Source organism: Oncorhynchus kisutch, linkage group LG14 (genome assembly GCF_002021735.2).
Source record: "Oncorhynchus kisutch isolate 150728-3 linkage group LG14, Okis_V2, whole genome shotgun sequence".
Classification (NCBI taxonomy): domain Eukaryota; kingdom Metazoa; phylum Chordata; class Actinopteri; order Salmoniformes; family Salmonidae; genus Oncorhynchus; species Oncorhynchus kisutch.
In genome coordinates this window covers 59,721,648-59,742,520 of record NC_034187.2, presented here as the reverse complement: position 1 = coordinate 59,742,520, position 20,873 = coordinate 59,721,648, and the positions used below count along the sequence as shown (strand labels likewise).

The 20,873-nt window shown below is 40.1% G+C and overlaps 1 protein-coding gene and 1 pseudogene across 1 annotated transcript; both read left to right on the top strand.

Moving 5' to 3' along the window:
* The first annotated feature begins 327 nt into the window (after positions 1 to 327).
* On the top strand, positions 328 to 2,890 carry LOC109904441 (transcription termination factor 1, mitochondrial-like; annotated as a pseudogene).
* A 10,182-nt stretch (positions 2,891 to 13,072) lies between these two features.
* LOC109903550 (interferon-induced protein 44-like) lies at positions 13,073 to 19,947 on the top strand. Its single transcript, XM_020500326.2, has 8 exons — positions 13,073 to 13,616; positions 14,582 to 15,095; positions 15,905 to 15,956; positions 16,058 to 16,253; positions 17,408 to 17,560; positions 17,671 to 17,842; positions 18,284 to 18,384; positions 18,547 to 19,947. Exons 2-8 carry the CDS (start codon positions 14,615 to 14,617, stop codon positions 18,730 to 18,732), a joined length of 1,341 nt encoding a protein of 446 aa, XP_020355915.1. The 5' UTR covers positions 13,073 to 13,616; positions 14,582 to 14,614; the 3' UTR covers positions 18,733 to 19,947.
* The last annotated feature ends 926 nt before the right edge of the window (positions 19,948 to 20,873 follow it).

Below are 20,873 nucleotides of genomic sequence, written 5' to 3'. Positions count from 1 at the left end.
TGTCCGTAGTGTTGGTCCTTATGCATGGGGACATTGAGAAAAATAATCTAATAGAACATAAATTATACAGACTTTCCAAACGTGGGCCCGGTCTGTTAGACTCACTTTCTCTCTGCTAACAAGCCTCATGTCAAAATAAAAGTCCTGCAGGTGTGCCATACCTTGAAAAAAAAAGCAATAACTTGGGGGATCTTTAATTTTGATATGAGGTAAGCAGAGAGGAATTGACCTTGCTGAGGAACTGCATGTTTCGACAACAGACCTGGGTTTGGATTTTCTGTTTAATTATACTATGTTCCATGAAGGTTTTTTTTCTCAAATTCCCCCATGAATAAGGACCAAGCCTACATTCAACAGAGTAAGGCTAAATGTAATTGTATTTAACTATTCCATTTTTTTTGCAAGATAATTCCAGCGTTGTAAAAAGCAGCTAGCTAGCGAGCTATGTTAAGTTACAGCAAGCTAACTTTAGTTGTCTCCAAGAAACAATTAAAATATATTGTAAACTGCATCACAGTGCTAGCTGTGCCACCAGAGACTCTGGGTTCGAGCCCAGGCTCTGTCACAGCCGGTCGAGACCGGGAGGCCCATGGGGCGGTGCATAATTGGCCTAGCGTGTCCGGGTTAGGGAGGGTTTGGCCGGCAGGGATATCCTTGTCTCATCGCGCACTAGCACATCGCGCACTGAAAGTCCTGCATCTCCCATCTCCTCATTGGTTTATAGAAGCAGGTACCCACGTGCCATTTCCTCATTGGTTCTTCCCACCTGGGTGATTGAAAGACGAACTGTTTTGCCGGTAGTCGTGGTAAAAGTGTAGATGCCAATTACCATATAAATTAAACAATGAAAAAGCCTGGAAGTAGGAGAGGTGACTAGAAACGATTCGGTTGACCGTTTTTATGTGTGGATTAATTGTTGAAGTAGAGGACCTTTTGCATTTAATGTAAAATAACAACTCAATGTTCATATCCCTGGACAAATGATCTAGCAACAGCAAGCTAGCTAAATAGGACAAATTAGCTAGCAAGTGCAAGCTATCTAGCTAAATAGCTTTAAATGTTTCATGCTTTTCGACCTGTCCCCAAATTAATGTTGTTGGTTCAGAGTTAGTTTTGATATTTTAACCTGCGTGTTGTGATCGCGTTTGGTGTAGGGGGATGAAATAAATTTATGCACGATGGCGCACACGCGCAGCCGGTTTGGGTTCCTTGTTAGGCACTGCATCTCAGTGCTAGAGGTGTCACTACAGATCCTGGTTCACTGTATCACAACCGGCCATAATTGGGAGATCCATAGGGTGGCGCACAATTGGCCCAGTGTCATTAGAGTTTGGATGGGGTAGGCCGTCATTGTAAATAAGAATTTGTTCTTAACTGACTTGCCTAGTTAAATAAAGGTTAAATAAAAATGTAATACACATTTATCATAGCTATAAGCAACTGCAATGGAGCATAATTGTGAGGCCCTGTTTTAAATGATGAATTGTTTCTATTCCTTCCTGGTTGGTTGCGTTTCACTATTCCATTTTGTCATGCCATGAACAGCCCACAAACTGAGGGCCTAGAAAGTGACTGAATTCTTTGGCGAAACCAGCTTGCATCTTTATGATCTCTCATCCTGCTTAGAGAAGGCGCAAAGTAGCTTGACTTTGATCAGAATAATCATTAATGATTTCAGTAGACTTTGGTTGTCTACTATTATTTCACTGGAGGTCTGGAGGTAGAATTGATTGATATATTATCTTGTATTTTTTCCTCTAGGTCTGATGTCATGTCTCGACCGTGTTGAAAATTACATTAATGCCGGGCCTGCTAGGCCTTCACAGAACCCTGTACCAGCTTTTAGCCACTTTGTTGCATCTCCTGCCCAGCTGACCTCTGTCGGTCGAAGCCTTCAGTGGGACTTGAGAATGAGTCCCTGCTGGAGAGCTTTACCTTCATGTGGTGGACGTGAAGATGGGGTGCCAGTGCCAACCGGGGGTGCTCCGCAAGGTCATCACCAATGAGCAAGGTCTGGCTCACTTCCTCCATGGTAAAGGCGCCAGCCGGAAAGTGGTGACCGGCATCATCTCCTGGTACCCATGCACCATCACTTGTTCGGGGGAGCACCTGGAGCAACACTGGCCGATGTGGCGAAGTGTCTTCAAGAGCGACAGTGAGATCATCAGCATTCTGGACCGCATGCCCGAGTCCTCCTTCAGCTCGAGCGAAAACAACAACCTGGAGATTTGATTTGAAGATTTGATTTCCTGGGCTCGCTGGGCCTCAACGCCAAGGACCTCCACCACCTGCTGACCACGGCGCTGCGGATCTTCTCCAACAGTGTCGAGCTCAACCACCCTCGGTGGAGTTCCTGGAAGACGTGTGCGCCGAGTTGGGTGGGGAGGGCCCTGGGCAGTTTGCCAAGTCGGTGGTTTCTCGAAACCTCTACATCCTCATCCACAGCACCAAGTGGGTGAAGGCAAACATGGACTTCTTAAGGGTTCTTTCAAGATGAGTGACCCGGAGCTGCTGGCTCTGCTGCAGGGTGCCTAAGCAAAAAATCCTGGACCTCTCTAACGAGTACCTGAAGAGAAACCTAAAGAGGCTTCAGGAGAAGCTGGCGTCCCTCGGCTGTCAGAAAGTTGACATCAAGAAACTGATGGTCTGCTACCCCACTGTGCTGTTCATCAGGCCGGATACGCTGAGCTCCAAACTGGACTTACTGTCTGTTAAAGGGAGGGATCACTATGAAGCAGATCCTGGAGAAAGTCCTGAAGTATCAGGGCGACTAGAGGAGCTGTATAAGCTCCGGTATGACTTTGAAAAGAACGGCATCAACATTCTGGACACAAGCCAATAAAGATACGACCCCAAGTTGGAAAGACTGGCTCTCTCGTCAGAGGAATGAGTTGTGTCAACGTTTGGGTTATGATTAGAATTTAATCAGAATTGTTTTTGCACAAATGTTTGCCATTGCTGCCTGAAGCATGACCTCTACATATCACTGTCCTACTCTTACCCTATGAGATTTGGTTGTGCATAGCTATATAGCTTCATAAGTATATGGTAGGTAAAAACAACTCAATTATATAGAGAATCATGTCAGTATCTGGAAACATTATTTTTATGGAAAACAAAGAGTAAGCCTAAGTAAGGTAGTGTCATCGTATTTGACCCGTGATTTAGATTTTTACAATTGTTGACGAACTATGTATTTTAGTACTGTGTCAATGTATTTCTCCGGTTTTGGGGCAGCTTAGTGAACTTCGATGCCTTAAGTTCAGAGGAAACACCACCCGTACCAATGTTTTTACAGAACTGTTAACTGCCAAGAGGCATCAAGACACTATTGTTACTGTGTCCGAATAATGAACAATTCTCAAACTTGCCAGATGAGTTGTCCAATGAGAAATCAGTCAAACCCTTTCTTCCTAGCTTATCTGCCTTAGTGAATGAATGGATGAATGTGAAAAATAAGGATATAATTTTTTACCAAACAAGAGGTTTGGAGAAGGTTAAGTTTGAAATGGATCACAAAATATGATGCATTAGGTTTACAATAAGTAATATTTATGTATGTGCTCTGTTTCACACAAATGTATGCCAATAAACAGTAATAAAATACGATAGTTGATACTTTAATTAAACCTAAAAATTCAAAATGTCCCAACATTTTGGGACTGTATTAACAGTGGACTAATGAAATGAATACCAAAAGATTGTTTTGGAGTGATATTTTCCTGTAATGCTTTGATTGAGTATTTATGGCTAATTGAGTGCATTTATATGAAAACATCAACCTGTGGAGAGCCTCTACCTGCTATTAACGGCATTCAATATAATGTTGTATGCATATGCTACAGTGAAAGGCTACAGTGCAATTTTTATTGAATTGAGCAGTCTCCTAACAAAAGAGAATGAGAGAGGGAGATTCTCATTTGGGCAAAAGAACATCCTCTCTCCTCCGTTCTCCGGAAGCCAATAATGGCTGAGTGGTCGAAGAGAGTGTCAATTCATTAGTAGGCAAACGGAAAAAGTACCCAGTTGTTAAACTTGAGTAAAAGTAAAGATACCTTAATCGAAAATGACTCAAGTGAAAGTCACCCAGGAAAACACTACTTCAGTAAAAATATTTGGTGTTAAATATACTTAAAACTTCTTATGGCTGGGGGCAGTATTGAATAATGAATAAGGTGCCCAGAGGTGCCCAGAGTAAACTGCCCGCTACTCAGTCCCAGTTTCTAATATATGCATATTATTAGTATATTTGGATAGAAAACACTCTGAGGTTTCTAAAACTGTTTGAATGATGCCTGTGAGTATAACAGAACTCATATGGCAGGCAAAAACCTGAGAAAAAATCCAACCAGGAAGTGGGAAATCTGAGGTTGGTCGTTTTACAACTCATTCCCTATTGAAGATACAATGGGATATTGGTCATGTTGCACTTCCTAAGGCTTCCACTAGATGTCAACAGTCTTCAGAACCTTGTTCGATGCTTCTACTGTAAAGGAGGGACTCATAAGGGCTCTTTGAGTCAGTGGTCTGGTAGAGTGCCACAAGCTCGTGACGCTCGTTCACGTGAGAGGTAGCTCGCGTTCCATTGCATTTCTGAAGACAAAGGAATTCTCCGGTTGGAACATTATTGAAGATTTATGTTAAAAACATCCTAAAGATTGATTCTATACATCGTTTGACATGTTTCTACGGACTGTAACGGAACTTTTTGACATTTCGTCTGCTCCTAGTGAACGCGCTTTGTGAGTTTGGATTTGTTTACAAAACGCGCTAACAAAAGTAGCTATTTAGAAATAAATGATGGACATTATCGAACAAAACAAACATTTATTGTGGAACTGGGATCCTGGGAGTGCATTCTGATAAAGATCATCAAAGGTAAGTGAATATTTATAATGTTATTTCTGACTTCTGTTGACTGCACAATATGGCGGATATCTTTTTGGCTTGTTTTGTTTCTGAACGCCGTACTCAGATTGTTGCATGGTTTGCTTTTTCCATAAAGCTTTAAAAAAATTCTGACACAGTGGTTGCATTAAGGATAATTGCATCTAAAGTTCCATGCATAACACTTGTATTTTCATCAACTTTTATTATGAGTATTTCAGTAAATTGATGTGGCTCTCTGCAAAATCACCGGATGTTTTTGGAACTACTGAACATAACGTGCCAATGTATACTGAGATTTTTTGATATAAATATGAACTTTATCCAACAAAACATACATGTATTGTGCAACATGAAGTCCTATGAGTGTGATCTGATGAAGATCATCAAAGGTTAGTGATTCGTTTGATCTCTATTTCTGATTTTTGTGACTCCTCTCTTTGGCTGGATTTTTCTTTGACTTGGTTCTGACCTAACATAATAGTTTGTGGTGCTTTCGCCGTAAAGCCTATTTGAAATTGGACACTGTGGTGGGATTAACAAGAAGTGTATCTTTAAAATGGTATGAAATACTTCCATGTTTGAGGAATTTTAATTATGGAATATCTGTTGTTATGAATTTGGCGCCCTTCACTTTCACTGGCTCTTGTCATATCGATCCCGTTAGCGGGATCTCAGCCCTAAGAAGTTTTAAGTATCAAAAGTCAATGTAATTGCTCAAAGTATAAATAATTTCCAATTCCTTATATAAAGCAAACCAGACTGCATCATTTTCTTGTTTTAATTTAAAGATAGCCAGGGGTACACTCCAACACTCAGACATCATTTCAAATGAAGCATGTGTGTTTAATGAGTCTGCCAGATCAGAGGCAGTAGGGATGACCAGGGATGTTCTCATGATAAGTGTGTGAATTTGACCATTTTCCTGTCCTGCTAAGTATACAAAATGTAAGGAGTACGGGGCGGCAGGGTAGCCTAGTGGTTAGAGCGTTGGACTAGTAACCGGAAGGTTGCAAGTTCAAAACCCCAAGCTTTCGTTCTGCCCCTGAACAGGCAGAACGACATTGAAAATAAGGCCGTCATTGAAAATAAGAATTTGTTCTTAACTGACTTGCCTAGTTAAATAAAGGTCAAATAAAAAAATTATATTAAATATTTGGAGAGAAAAGTACATGATTTTCTTTAGGAATATAGTGAAATAAAGGTCAAAAATATAAATAGTAAAGTAAAGTATTTAAGTAGTACTTTAAAGTATTTTTACTTAAGTACTTTACACCATTGCTCCCTTCCATAGCCACCATACATCTAGAATACTCAACTATTTGGAAGAGTTTTGAAATCTGCCACACCCACTTAGAATCAGCTTTTGTTTTGACAGAGGAGGAAAAACATGCACACGTTTAAAAACAATATGCTACTTATTGTTTTATCTATAAAATGTATTGCATTACTAACTTAATTTGTTTTGAGATCCATCCACTCTAAACGGAATTTGCCCAATGACATGAGAGAAGTAGCGTCTCATTTCAAGCAAGCACATTTCCATCCACGCTGACTCTCCTTAATTAACTTAGACCTTTTTCAAAAGGAGGTGAGAGAGGACGCAGGAGGTGAGAGAGGATGCAAGAGGTGAGCAAATCGAATTGATAAAAAGCCAGAGAATAGGACACATTTCTCCTAATGGTAGGCAGTTAGCATCAGGTACTACAGTAACTCAAGTCAGATTATTTCAACCCAGAGCTTTATTATGATTGCTTTTGCATGGCCAATTCTGAGAGCACAAGGAAAAATTGGATCAAGAAAAATGTATAAGAACTTCATCACTACCTATCAGAAACCTTAAAAGCCTAGCTGGGTACGAGTCAATCATGACCCACAGGGTTTTAAAACATGCCTTTTGATTGTCATTAAACTAGAATAGATTGTCATTAACGTTGATTTACCATACTACACTTTTGAAGCACTTAGTAAGTTTTCAAATGACACCAACTCTGCATATTTGAATTATTCAAACTTTCAAATGATATTCCTCAATTACTTTAAATTATTAATTTGTTTAATATCTACTAAATATGAAATACTACATTTCATCAAATATTTATTGAATCTTTACAAGGAAAGACATCCTTGTATCCCACTAGAAAGGCTTTCTAAGATACTTAATATTTTGGTTTTGCGAGTGTCCTATCTTTTCTGTTGATTGACTCTTTATCCACACCCACACTGGGTGGTTCCCCACATCCACCTCCCAGCTGTGCTTTCCTGAGGTGAACCCTACAGAATCCAAAACGTTTCCGTTAAACGTGCATCGGTCCGGATTATCTGTCAGCTTCTGCTGTGTGCCTGTGTTTCACACTGGTCAGATCATCAGACAAAGTGAGAAAGTAAAGGGTAAAGAGTGAAGATAAGGAAATACGCTGTCAGTTCCATATAGTGTATAACTTTTCTTTGGTATAACTACATCATGAAAACTGACTATAAAGACAAGTTGTGACACAAATAAAATGTTATGTTTAACCTTCTCTATCATCGACAATACATCATATTAATCACAAACATATTCTCTTTTCAGTGTTACTCACTGTGGTTAACAATCACCGGCATTCTCCATGAGTCTAAATTTAAGGTTACCCAGGATTTTTTGGGCCACATGTATGAGCACTCCCGTTATAATCTTTGGATTCTGTGGTGTGCACTGCAGCTGGGCCCGACAACAATAAAGGAATATAATTGGTGAGTGTTTTCCTTACAATGTAAGGAGTCAATGGACAAGGAAAGAGTCCTAACCACTAATGTTAGCATTTTAACCAAAAAACAATGGAAATCAATGAACCCGATATCAACATGTTTTAAATCAGTGCCCAAATCATCTCAGAGATACTTCAAACCAAGTCATTGAGCTACACAATCCTTTCAGAAAGCTTGGTTTGTTTATAATTGTACTTACTGTCCATATGGTTTTTGATCAAATTAGGAGTAGCACTTATCAATTAAGAGTATGCTTTGATTTATTGCTAATCCAATATGGCCACTTGATTTCGTATTTCTGCTCGATCATTGCATTCATTCATGATGCACATTGGTGTGTTCCAGTACAATTGTACTCGAGTTGAGCTTGGCACCAAGCTTCTTCCAGCAATTCGTGAACACCATCCATTAACATTTTGAGATGGGATTTTTAGGCCATATCATTTATGTGTAAGAAGAGTCAGTTCTCTATATCATTAACAAACAGATTCTATATAATATTTGGGAAATAAAAGATGCTGGATGCTTTTGTAGCTCTAGGAATGATAAGAAAAAAACACAATTGTAATGATATTATGCTAGAATATAGTCAAGAACACACTGGAATATCCTATGGAGATAACAACCGATACCTTAGACAAGAAAACAAATCTGAAGCCATCATCATAATGGATCCTATCTCAACAGCTGCAGCAATGTCCCTCTATTCTAATCAGCACCAGCTCTTTGGGGGGAATGGTTATCCACAATCATACTGATTGCACTGCATATTGTTGTGGTGATTATCTAATCCTTACCCTTAAACTGAACTGAAATCATTGCATGTCTGTTTTCCTAACTAACAGATGCCACATGCTTGTAGTCTAGGTTTGGGATTACTGTGTACATACCTTCAGAAAGTGCAAATCCTGCTTCTTTAGCTCTTGTTCTAAATTAGTGATACTCTTTGTAAGAGGTGAGATTTGGTCGTGGATGATCTTCATTTCTGTGTTCATAGTGTCTTTCTTCTGCTCCTCTTCCTTCCTCAGTTCACCTAGTCTGGCCTTCTCTTCATCTCTCAGAAACTGGTGGAGCTTCTCAAACTCCAACTTTATCTGCCTCTCAGTGTCCACCAATTGTGTCTATGCCATTTAAGCATCTTAATTAACAAAGAATACCTGGTTGGGGCTGGAAATATCATCTTCAGCTTGTCCTGCAGAGACTTTAGGTCCAGCTTCAGCTTTTCCTGTTTGATATTGTATGGGTTGTTAATATAGCCATATAGCGTACAACTACATTCACAAACCTACATTCACATTCACTGGTCACTTCATATACTGTTTACATATTGTTTCTTACTCAATATGTACAGTATGTATTGTATTTTAGACACAGCTCAACCTAATATACAGAGCCGGAAAGTATTCACACTCCTTGACTTTATCCACATTTGGTTGTGTTATAGCCTCAATTTAAAATGTATTACATTGAGATTTTGTGTCACTGTCCTACACACGATACCCCCCCTTTTTTTGACAAATTAATGAAATATGAAAAGCTTTCTGGTGTCAACAATTCACATGATAAGTTGCATGGACTCACTCTGTGCAATAATAGTAGTGTTTAACATGATTTTTTAAATGACTACCTCTGTACACCACACATACAATTATAAGGTCCCTAAAGTCGTGCAGTGAACTTCAAACACAGAGTCAACCACAAAGACGAGGGAGGTTTTCCAATGCCTCGCAAAGAAGGGCACCTATTGGTAGATGGGTAAAAAAAATAAAAAGCAAACATTGAATATCCATTTGAGCATGGTGAAGTTATTATTTACACTTTGGATGGTGTATCAATATACTCAGTTACTACCGAAGAGGAAGAAAACTGCTCAGGGTTTTCACCATGAGGCCAATGGTGATGTTTAAACGTTATAGAGTTTCATTGCTGTGATTGGTGAAAACTGAGGATGGATCAACAACATTGTAGTTACTCCACAATACTAACCCAAATGACAGAGTGAAAAGAAGGAAGCTTGTACAGAATACAAATATTCCAAAACATGCAATAAGGCACTAAAGTAAACCTGCAAAAAGCATGAAAAGGAAATTAACTTTATGTCCTGAACACAAAGCGTTATGTTTGGGGCAAATCCCACACAACACATCAATGAGTACCACTCCTCATATTTTCAAGCATGATGGTGGCTGCATCATGTTATGGGTATGCTTGTCATCGGCAAGGACTCGGGAAGTTTTATTAGGACAAAAAAATAATAATAGAGCTAAGCACAGGCTAAATCGAAGAGGAAAATCTGGTTCAGTATGCTTTACAACAGACACTGTGTCACGTTGGTTGCAAAGATTCGGGAGACAGGCACAGAAATGTGTAATATGGTTTTTATTCAGCCCAAATTACGGTATGCCGTGTAAAGGCTCGGGGATGAAGACCAAACAAAGACGTAACAAATCAGGGTTGAAACTAGAGGTCGACCGATTAATCGGAATGGCCGATTAATTAAGGCCGATTTCAAGTTTTCATAACAATCGCAATAACGATTGTCCAACGCAATAACGAGTCCAATGCAATAACGACCTGCCTCTCTCTTGTTGCACTCCACAAGGAGCCTGCCTGTTACGCGAATGCAGTAAGCCAAGGTAAGTTGCTAGCTAGCATTAAACTTAGCTTATAAAAAACAATCAATCATAATCACTAGTTAACTACCCCCCCACCCCCCCCCCCCTCAATACTTTGTTATATTCAAACGTTTTATGTAAGTCTTCAAAAGGTTTTCACACACTGTTGCTGGTATTTTGGCCCATTCCTCCATGCAGATCTCCTCTAGAGCAGTGATGTTTTAGGGCTGTTGCTGGGCAACACAGACTTTCAACTCCCTCCAAAGATTTTCTATGGGGTTGAGATCTGGAGACTGGCTAGGCCACTCCAGGACCTTGAAATGCTTCTTACGAAGCCACTCCTTCGTTGCCTGGGTGGTGTGTTTGGGATCATTGTCATGCTGAAAGACCCAGCCACGTTTCATCTTCATTGCCCTTGCCCCATTCATTCTTTCCTTTCCACGGATCAGTCTTCCTGGTCCCTTTGCAGAAAAACAGCCCCAAAGCATGATGTTTCCACCGCCCATGCTTCACAGTAGGTATGGTGTTCTTTGGATGCAACTCAGCATTCTTTGTCCTCCAAACACGACGAGTTGAGTTTTTACCAAAAAGTTATATTTTGGTTTCATCTGACCATATGACATTCTCCCAATCTTCTTCTGGATCATCCAAATGCTCTCTAGCAAACTTCAGACGGGCCTGGACATGTACTGGCTTAAGCAGGGGGACACGTCTGGCACTGCAGGATTTGAGTCCCTGGCAGCGTAGTGTGTTACTGATGGTAGGCTTTGTTACTTTGGTCCCAGCTCTCTGCAGGTCATTCACTAGGTCCCCCCGTGTGGTTCTGGGATTTTTGCTCACCGTTCTTCTGATCATTTTGACCCCATGGGGTGAGATCTTGCGTGGAGCCCCAGATCGAGGGAGATTATCAGTGGTCTTGTATGTCTTCCATTTCCTAATAATTGCTCCCACAGTTGATTTCTTCAAACCAAGCTGCTTACCTATTGCAGATTCAGTCTTCCCAGCCTGGTGCAGGTCCACAATTTTGTTTCTGGTGTCCTTTGACAGCTCTTTGGTCTTGGCCATAGTGGAGTTTGGAGTGTGACTGTTTGAGGTTGTGGACATGTGTCTTTTATACTGATAACAAGTTCAAACAGGTGCCATTAATACAGGTAACGAGTGGAGGACAGAGGAGCCTCTTAAAGAATAAGTTACAGGTCTGTGAGAGCCAGAAATCTTGCTTGTTTGTAGGTGACCAAATACTTATTTTCCACCATAATTTGCAAATAAATTCATAAAAAATCCTACAATGTGATTTTCTGGATTGTTTTTCTCACATGTTGTCTGTCATAGTTGAAGTGTACCTATGATGAAAATTACAGGCCTCTCTCATCTTTTTAAGTGGGAGAACTTGCACAATTGGTGGCTGACTAAATACTTTTTTGCCCCATTGTATATACAAATAAAATCAGTGGGAATAGGGGCCAGGTGTCCACAATGAAAGTTCCAAGGTAATCCGTGACACACTGGGACAGAAATTTGCCTTTCAGCACCACAGTAACCTAAAATACAGTGCCATATACACACTGGAGTTGCTTACCAAGACAACATTGAATATTCCTGAGTGGCCTATTTGACTTAAATCAGCTTGAAAATAAAGGCAGACTTTAAAATGGCTGTCTAGCAATGAATCAAGCAATCAACAACCAACTTGACAGAGCTTGAAGAATAAAAAAAAAGAATAATGTGCAAATATTGTACAATCCAGGTGTGCAAAGCTCTTAGATACTTATCAAGAAAGACTCACAGCTGTAATCACTGCCAAAGATTATTCTAACATGCATTGAGTCAGGGGTATGAATACTTATGAAAATATATCAGTGTTTCATTTTCAATACATTTGCAAACATTTGTAAAAACATGTTTTCACTTTGACATTACGGGTTATTGTATGTAGATGGGTGAGAGATTTTTTAAATTTTTAATTCAGGCTGTAACAAAACAAAATATGGAATAAGTTAAGGGGTATGAATACTTTCTGAAGGCACCGTAGTTCACAACTGCTAATGCATCCTCTGCGTCCAAATGAAAACTGCTATCAATAGAAATGCATGTGGCTCGTATATTACCTTTATTATATCCTCTGTCCTCAAAGCTTTTACAGTAAAATACCCAAGACGTACCAAACCTGGTGTTCTGAAACATTGTACGATTACTTCCATTTAGTTCTCTAGGATGTTTGCCTTCTGTGCCCAGTAGGTGGCAGTATGTTACAACTGCTCTGTGTTCCTGAATGTGCAACCCTCCGCCAAACTGTCCTGTTTTCAAACACAATGATAAACAGTCCTTGCCAATGACTGATGAGTTATTCAAAGAAAACCCCATTCTGACAAAAAACAAGCACACAATGTAACTTCCATTCTGCCATCCACCACAGCCCCAAAGCGTTTTGAAATGGACACATTTTAAAGTCTTTCAGCTTATTCTGCACCCATACATTAGCTTCAGATAAAAGCATTTTCTAAATGGCATGTATTATTATTATTATTATAAATTAATGTTAAACAAGCGCAGGTGGTAATTTACACAATATTAATATTACTGAGCTGTTGTTAATACTATATTTGTTCCAGTGTTCTGTATTGAAAAATCAAGGTAAACGAAAAACAGTGCTGTCACTCATCGCACTATATGAGCATTCATTCAAAGTCGTGCTCTATTACATTTTTTGGGCATCTATAAACTGCTTTCTACAAATTGCAAATCCAATCCGTCAAAAACCAAAAGAGCTAGCCGTGTTTCTCTTCTGCACGTTGTCTGTCCCATTGCCGACTATCTGCCCACAGATTTTCAGGGACACGCACATGCCTCGAATCAGGCCTTCTTGAAGCTCATTGGCATCTTAGATGGGGTTGGTATAGAGGCTTTTTGACGGTCATGGGTCTGTGCAACTTCCATATCAGCAACCCCTCAATATTTTTCACCGGCCCGCCACACACTCTGGGGACTGGGTAGATAGGGACTGGAGGGGACAATAATCAACATGTTGAATTGGAAAAGGCCACCACTCAAGGTGGTCCCTGAACACACTGCTGGGACAGCAGGCGCTGCTTGGCTACTGGCAGTTTTCAGGGTGTTTTAGCTTTAGAAGTTGAATTTATAAAAGTGAAAGTGAAATTTAAGACTACAGAGGACTCCCAATCGTGTGCAACTGCAGCCCGTAATTCGGGGCGTTTATGCATGTGGGAATTCCTGCACCGTTTCTTCCTCTTTTGGAAAGTCCCTGAAATGTAGACAGCCTCCTTTTCATAAGACAAGGACAGAATGTTTTTACTCTGGTTGGTTGCCTAAACGGAGAGACATACAGTCCATCTGAATAATTTGCAGGTAAGTTGGTCAAGGACCTGATTCCCTTCTGTGTGTTAATTGCGTAGTGTGCCTGTTGTACTGTTAAACATATAGCTAGCTGACATTAAAAGCCCAATCCTTGAATCGGTTTTCAGTCGAATGGTGGTCCGCCTTTTTTTTTGCTATAAAGCTGAAGGACAAGGCTGTAGAATGTACAGTATTGTATAAAGCTATGGAGGGTAGACCATGAGATAAAAGTTATATTAAAATAGTGCTTTGAAACGATATATTGTTTGTTTACAAAGGTATTGTTTGCAAACATTGAAACAACTTTATGGGTTATGATGGATTAAGACAGCTGTACTGCGCTCATGAGGCATTTCTAAGTTATATGATTTTAGAATAAGTGGGTATGTTGAACTATCCATTGAACAGATTTACATCATATAAAAACCCACCTTTAACCATTTAGTAGCTTTGATTTAATTAGCAAGGCCACATGGCAAGCTTCAAGTTGGTTCCAGCGTTTACTTTCGGGTCCATCTTGTACTTTCAAGTACAATCTGTTATACTTTCGTTTCCAGCTCGTAATTTCTGAGATGTCTATAAGACATCTTGGAAAGTACAACCTGGAACTGAAAGTAATAGCTGGAACACACCTCAAGCTTGCCATGAAGCCTTGATAATTAAGTAGGTGTGCAGAGTGGCGACATTTTCCAACCTACTCAGGAGTATGATGGCTCCTAACCACACATAATGTGAAAAAATATATTTGTTTAATATTTTGAAACAATGTCACACCAACATCTTTAAGTCTGGTTCTGCTGTCGCCTTTCTTGACCATGTGGCTTGATACATATGCATGGCCCTGGTTGTATAACCAGGGCAGAGGCTGTCCTGTATGGTCAAGCCACATGGCCAAGAAAGGTATCAGCAGAACCAGACTTAGGATTTTGATGTTTTTCTTTTAACCTTGCACGTGATTTATTTGTCTTTCCTATCAGGAGTGTTTCCTACCAAACCTCCTGGGTGTCATCATGAGTGTGGTAACATCCAGTCTATCAGGTGATCAGGAGAAGAAACTGCTTTCTCTGTTTGGCCATGTCCGACTCAGTCTGCTGTACAAAGCCAGTGTCCAAGGCTACACGGCAGCTGCCTTTCACGCACGCTGCAACAGCCAGGGACCCACTTTAGTCGCTGCCTACAACAAGGCTGGCTTCCTGTTCGGAGCCTACACCAGCAAAGACTACACTCAGAATGGACAGCCTATTAATGACGACAAAGCCTTCCTCTACAGCATCAATGATGAAAGAAAAAATCCACTGCGTGTGTCTAGTGCCAATGGCCAGTATGGTTTCACAGATGAAAACACTGGCCCGAATTTTGGTGCCTTGGTGTTTCTGTTCAATGACACAGCTACAGTCCAATATAACGCAGGGAACAGCTATAACTTTGAGGCAGCACATATGCATGGCGACGACCTGCAGCTGACTGAATGTGAGGTTTACAGAGTGGAGGGTGAGTGATATTTACATACCTACTTAGGAGTATGGTGGTTCCTAACCGCAGAAGATATTTCAGTGCACAATCTTGTTTTACATTTTGAAACAATGTCACACCTACATGTCTACGGTTGTTGTAATAACAAACATTATATGTTTTAAAGGTGCTGCACAATCTATTTTTGTTTTTGCATTGTAATTTAAAAGAAAATTCAGAATATAGTAATAGTGGAATTATAGTGCTTTACAGTATTCCTTACCCACCAGTGTTGTGATTGGCTGTGATATTCTCCTATTGATTTCTCCCACCGGAGCGGCATATGTTGTCAAAATGGGAAGGCTGTTCTGACTTTGTGGCTGCGTTATCTAGTGGGAACCGCTCTAACATTTCCTGGTTGCTAAAATTCTACACTGTTCGCTCCATTTCACTTTATGAGAGAAATCAAGCACTGAATAGTGTAGGGAATAATTATACTAATAATCTAAATCACTGTGAAATATATTTTCAATAACAACAAATATCGTTTTTTACAGAAGTTTAAATCTGGTGGACCAAAACCGAAGGTTAAAGGCTCAAGCGCGAGTCTCCGCCATGTTACGGGAAATGGGATGCGGAGAAGGGGGAGATTTGTTTTGAATGAAGCCTAGTGCTGTTGCAATTCACCTAGCACTAGGCTGCATTCAAAACAAATCTCTTTGTGAAACACTATCATTCCACTATTACTGCAGATATATTCTGGGCATTTTCTGAATTTACTATGCCCAAAAAATGTAAATAATCCTACCTTTGTAAAAGATAATTCAAACTAATTTCTCCCCATTCAGAATTGGGAGGTTGTTTGACAAAGACTTGGAGAAACATGCAGTGGACCTCTGAGTATGTAATGCTAACTTTAAGCATAACTGTAAACACACACACACATACACACATTACATTACATTGTGCTTAACTATCCCTGCACCTTTCTGACTTTCCAGGAGGAAACGGCAGTTGAAGGTGAAAATCACGAACTATAAGCCTGATGTCAAGTCAGTGAGTCAGGCCCGGGTTCTCCTCGTGGGTCCTGTTGGGGCTGGCAAGTCCAGCTTCTTCAACTCTGTCAACTCTATCTTCAGAGGAAACATGACCAGTCAGGCCATCTGTGGCAGTGCAGGCACCAGCCTGACCACCCAGGTAATATGTGTATGTGTGCATGGGTGGGTGCTTTCTTATGTCAGTTTGACCAGGTACCATATCTAATGTGTGTGTTGATTGTGTATGTGTGTGTTGATTATGCATGTGTGTGTTGGTCCCGTGCCATTGGCATGTATTAATGGAAAAATTGACCAAGGAAAAAAATAAACAAAATACTGTGTCTTTCATCTCTGTGTTTAATACATTTCCTTCACTTCGCAAGAGGCCGAATGTTTTTCACCAGAGAAAGCATCAGAGCTAGCTAAAATTGTCCCTTTCCTAAATTAGCCATGGGTGGCGATAGGGATTTGGACTTGTGGTTTTACATCATTCTCTGTACTGGCCAATGATTATATCAGTGATTCTGATCCAACCATAAATTCAGACATTGTGTCACTGGCCTGAGAGGATGGAAGTTCAATATGTACCTAAATGTAGTAGTAGGCTAATGATGTTAACTAGCTGGCCTGGCACATCGCTGCCCATGAAAGGAAGTTAGGTTAGGTAGCAAGCATTTTAGCCAGGTAGCCTAGTACAACAAAAAACTAAGTGTGTACTGTATTAGTCATAGACCATTTAGGCAACATGAAAGGGGAGGATGGTATTGGCGTTTTTCTACAAGTAGGGTGAGTCAACGTGTTTTTTCTGCTTGCACGTACACGTACACACAAACCACTAGGCTATGATGGACATCCACATCATATTTAGCTTATGTTGATTGGACAAGAAAATCATTTTTGGAATAGTGGAGGCAGTGCCTGTTTTCTTTGCGACTTGCAGTAACTCTGTTGTTCTAAATCAGTAGTTGTTTAGTAGTCCAAAAATGTCAGAAACATTAACTTGACCATGCTGTAGGTCATGTAACTGTTTGTTACATGCAATATGTATTGAGGACTGCTCCGGTTTTGTGATGAAACGAAGGTGTGGTTGAATTTATTCAGCCACTTTGTCTTCTTATTGTCTCGGCCTTAGGTCTATATATCACGTTGTCAAGGCATATGAACTAACAGGTTATAGAGCAAACAGCCCAATTATCACAACACATAGGTTATAATATGGCTTTTTTCCCCTGGCTTTGCTTCCCCAGGGATTTTACCCACATGCCACTATTGCCAACCACCCAGGTGCGTGCTGACTGTCTTATCTTTCCCTAGTTCCGTACCTTCACCATCAAGTCGGGGAAGAGTGGTGAGCCTATACCCCTGATCCTGTGTGACACCATGGGACTGGAGGAGGCGTCAGGAGCTGGCTTGGACATGGAGGACATAGTCAACATTTACAAAGGCCATGTTCAAGACCGTTACCAGGTATGCAGACTTATCTGGAGGCACAAAGCAAACTAGCAGTAGGAGAGAATACACCATTGATCAAATCTAACAAACCAACAAAAAAAAAACTCCATGTTTGTCATTTATAGTTTAATCCCATGACGCCCTTGAGTGAAGATGTACCTGGGTATCGTAAGCATGTCAGTCTGAAGGATCAGATCCACTGTGTAGTGTACGTGGTGGATGCCTGCAGAGTCTCTCTGATGTCTGCCAAAATTGTGGAGAAGTTTGCCGCCATTCGCAAGAAGACCAATCAGATAGGTGAGCGAATGGTGGACGATATGTTTTGAAAAGGGACGAGTCAGTGTCAAATCAATGAACCTTCTTATAATTGACATATTTGTACATACTGTTATACTGTATGTACTTATAGTGTGTCATAGTGTGTCACATTATGAAACTGTACGATAAAACAAAAAGGCACAAGAGGATGTGGATATCATTTGCATGAATGTTGTATATTGTGATTATAAGGGGCATTGTGTGATTTATAGCTTTTTTTCTACAGTTTCATAATGCTCTATGAATATGAGGTGCTTTCAACTCCTGTTTCTAAAGAAATATGGAACACCTTATGAAGAAACACTCCATAAGAAGGTGTTCCAAGTGTGTATCCTATTTCAATGGGTAACTCTGTATGGAATTCTCTCATATTTAAACATCCTGACATATTCATTGTCTTGTTCTGCATGTTTGTCATAGGTATTCCCCAACTGGTGTTAATGACCAAAGTGGACGAGGCCTGCCCCCTAGTGTCAGAAGACCTGCAGAATGTTTATATGAGCCATTACATACAAAGGAAGGTGAGCCGTTTGACTCATTTTGTTTAATTGCCATTGCCATTGCCAATCTTAAATCCTAATGCTTAACATCTCTTACGTCTTGAGCAGATGTATACAAAAGTAAGTGGTCAACCACACTGCATTTGGTGTGTGTGTGTGTGTGTGTGTGTGTCTGTCTTTCAGATCCAGGAGTTGAGTGCATCCCTGGGCATTCCTGTGTCCGGTATTCTGCCAGTGAAGAACTACAGCCAGGAGCTGGAGCTGAATCAGAACACTGATATCCTGATACTCAGTGCTCTGGATCAGATGTTGAACTATGCTGACAGCTTCTTCGAAAACCAGCCTGAAGAGGAAAAGGAAGAGCTCTAACCCTCTTCACAGTCCCACTGTCAAGTGTCAATCCTCTGAAGACAAAAAAGTTTTTTTTGCAATCCCATATTATTTTGTAACTGTGCAAGATATCCATATTATTTTGGTACATGTTATCATGCAAGTGGACATTATATCATTATTTTTTGTGGATATTATAACACGTTGCTCTTTCTTACTGCTATCTTTACTTAGACCATTTTTTTGTGAGCTTTTCACGTGACATGAAAAACACCTGGCCCTAATGTTCCTTTAACACCTTAATTCAGTTTGTGATAGAGCTTTGATGTGACAGTGCAAAGCAAATTCTAGGTCGCATTTGCATTCTTTCAAGCAGTAGTAACGTACCTAAACAATGCATGCATGTACCAATGCAAACAGACTGTTCCCCAATTGAGTAAAGGGTTAAAGGGAAAGGGTGGTGCCTAGTGAATAATCTTCTGACAAAGCAACTCTACCTGTGGACTGTTTGAAGCGTGGGAAAATAATCTATTTACTGTCTCTATAAGCGAATGTCTATTGTATGCAAGTGCCCCAGAGCACAGTAAAGTTGCATCACTGTAATTTGAAAGCATTGTTTATGTAGAGAGTTTTACCCTAATATCGTATGTTATTAATTCTATTCTTGGTAACGCTTTAGGCTTGGGTGATGACACAATGCACTGCATTGTTGGTTGATTGACAAATTGAGTTGTTGTCCAGAGGACGATATATTGCCTTTCTGTGGCTCCTGTCACTATATTCACTGAACTAGGATAAGACGCAACATGACCAATTCATAGTGCCACAGTGTGTGCATTCAAAAACAAACATAAAACATGAGATAAAGAGAGGTGTGTTTTGAAGCCATCTGGTGGCACCTGATGGTTACTATACTGCAATTGTTTGGAGTCCTTGGAGTTACTACTGTAAATTGGAAAGTAGACAAAAACAAAGGACTTATTTGAGAGGTGTTTTCAAGTTAATGTCTCTGCATGGTATGTAATTATGATATTTAACACATTCTAAAACCACTAAAATCATCTCTCACAGATGCATGTGCACACATATACACACACACACACACACACACACACAGGTAGTTTCACGTTTGTGGTTATTTGTTTCATATATAATGTTTCCTATATTGTTCAATACATTGATCCAATCACATTTCCTGTTGTGCATTCCAGAGATGTTACATGCAGTATGAATAATAAAGATGACAAAAGTTTCCTCTGAGCTTGGTCAAATGAGAACAAGAATGCAATATTAGTACATTTCATGCATTTGGAAATAAGCATATATTTCGAATGTCTTTGAAATTCCAGACACGAATGCAACATTATATGCCAGTGGTTCTTTTATGCACCAAATCCCACATACCAGCAGACATTAGAAATTATAAGGATTCATGCATGAGTAGGCAGACACAGACCCTCCTTTATCTTGTGACCAAAGCTGGTTGGTACATTGAACCTATTGACTGCCACTCTGAAGGTTAAGTGAAAGGTAAACCAGACACTGCCACTACCACTACGTTTAAGCAAAGCGGACATAACTCACCGGCTATTAGATGACAGAGGGTCTGGTATCATGCAGTTTCCTGCCTGTGAAAAACCCATTTGTCTCAAAGCCATTTATAACAAAGCAGTTGACCTTTTCTAGACAGGTCATACAGGAGTGGCCATCTTTGAATGGGCATTTGTTGATTTACCTTGAAGATCTGGAATACAATGTTATTTGTAGAGATACATTAACACCAGTTGTTCTCTTTTGTGGATGTAACACTTTACGTATGCCCACATACACATAAACATGCACACACTTCCACAACAGCATCCCCACCAAAGTGAACTGTAAATATATCTTAGGAAATGTCAACATCTGTTAGCTTACAGAAACTATCCAACTTCTCATGCTCCATACCCTCACCCACGGGGCATTAACTGTGTTAATGAGAGTTCATTACCTTTTGTTGTCTAATAAACACTTTTGAAGTGACTTAAAGGCAAACCATCTGGCACCATGGTAGTCAAGCTATATATTGCAATCCACGTTCACTGATTGTAATTATGAGAGGCTCTCTTTGGACCACTCTTTGTATCTAATCCTAACTGTGCAAGTCTTTCGCGTACATCATACATTTATAACAGTAGGAT

Bases quoted from the DNA above. Each gene is read 5' to 3' on its own strand.
- LOC109903550 (XM_020500326.2), top strand. From the start codon at position 14,615: ATGAGTGTGGTAACATCCAGTCTATCAGGTGATCAGGAGAAGAAACTG. The intron at 15,957-16,057 runs GTATGTAATGCT...CTGACTTTCCAG, and splicing joins AACATGCAGTGGACCTCTGA to GAGGAAACGGCAGTTGAAGG. The intron at 17,843-18,283 runs GTGAGCGAATGG...TGTTTGTCATAG, and splicing joins CAAGAAGACCAATCAGATAG to GTATTCCCCAACTGGTGTTA.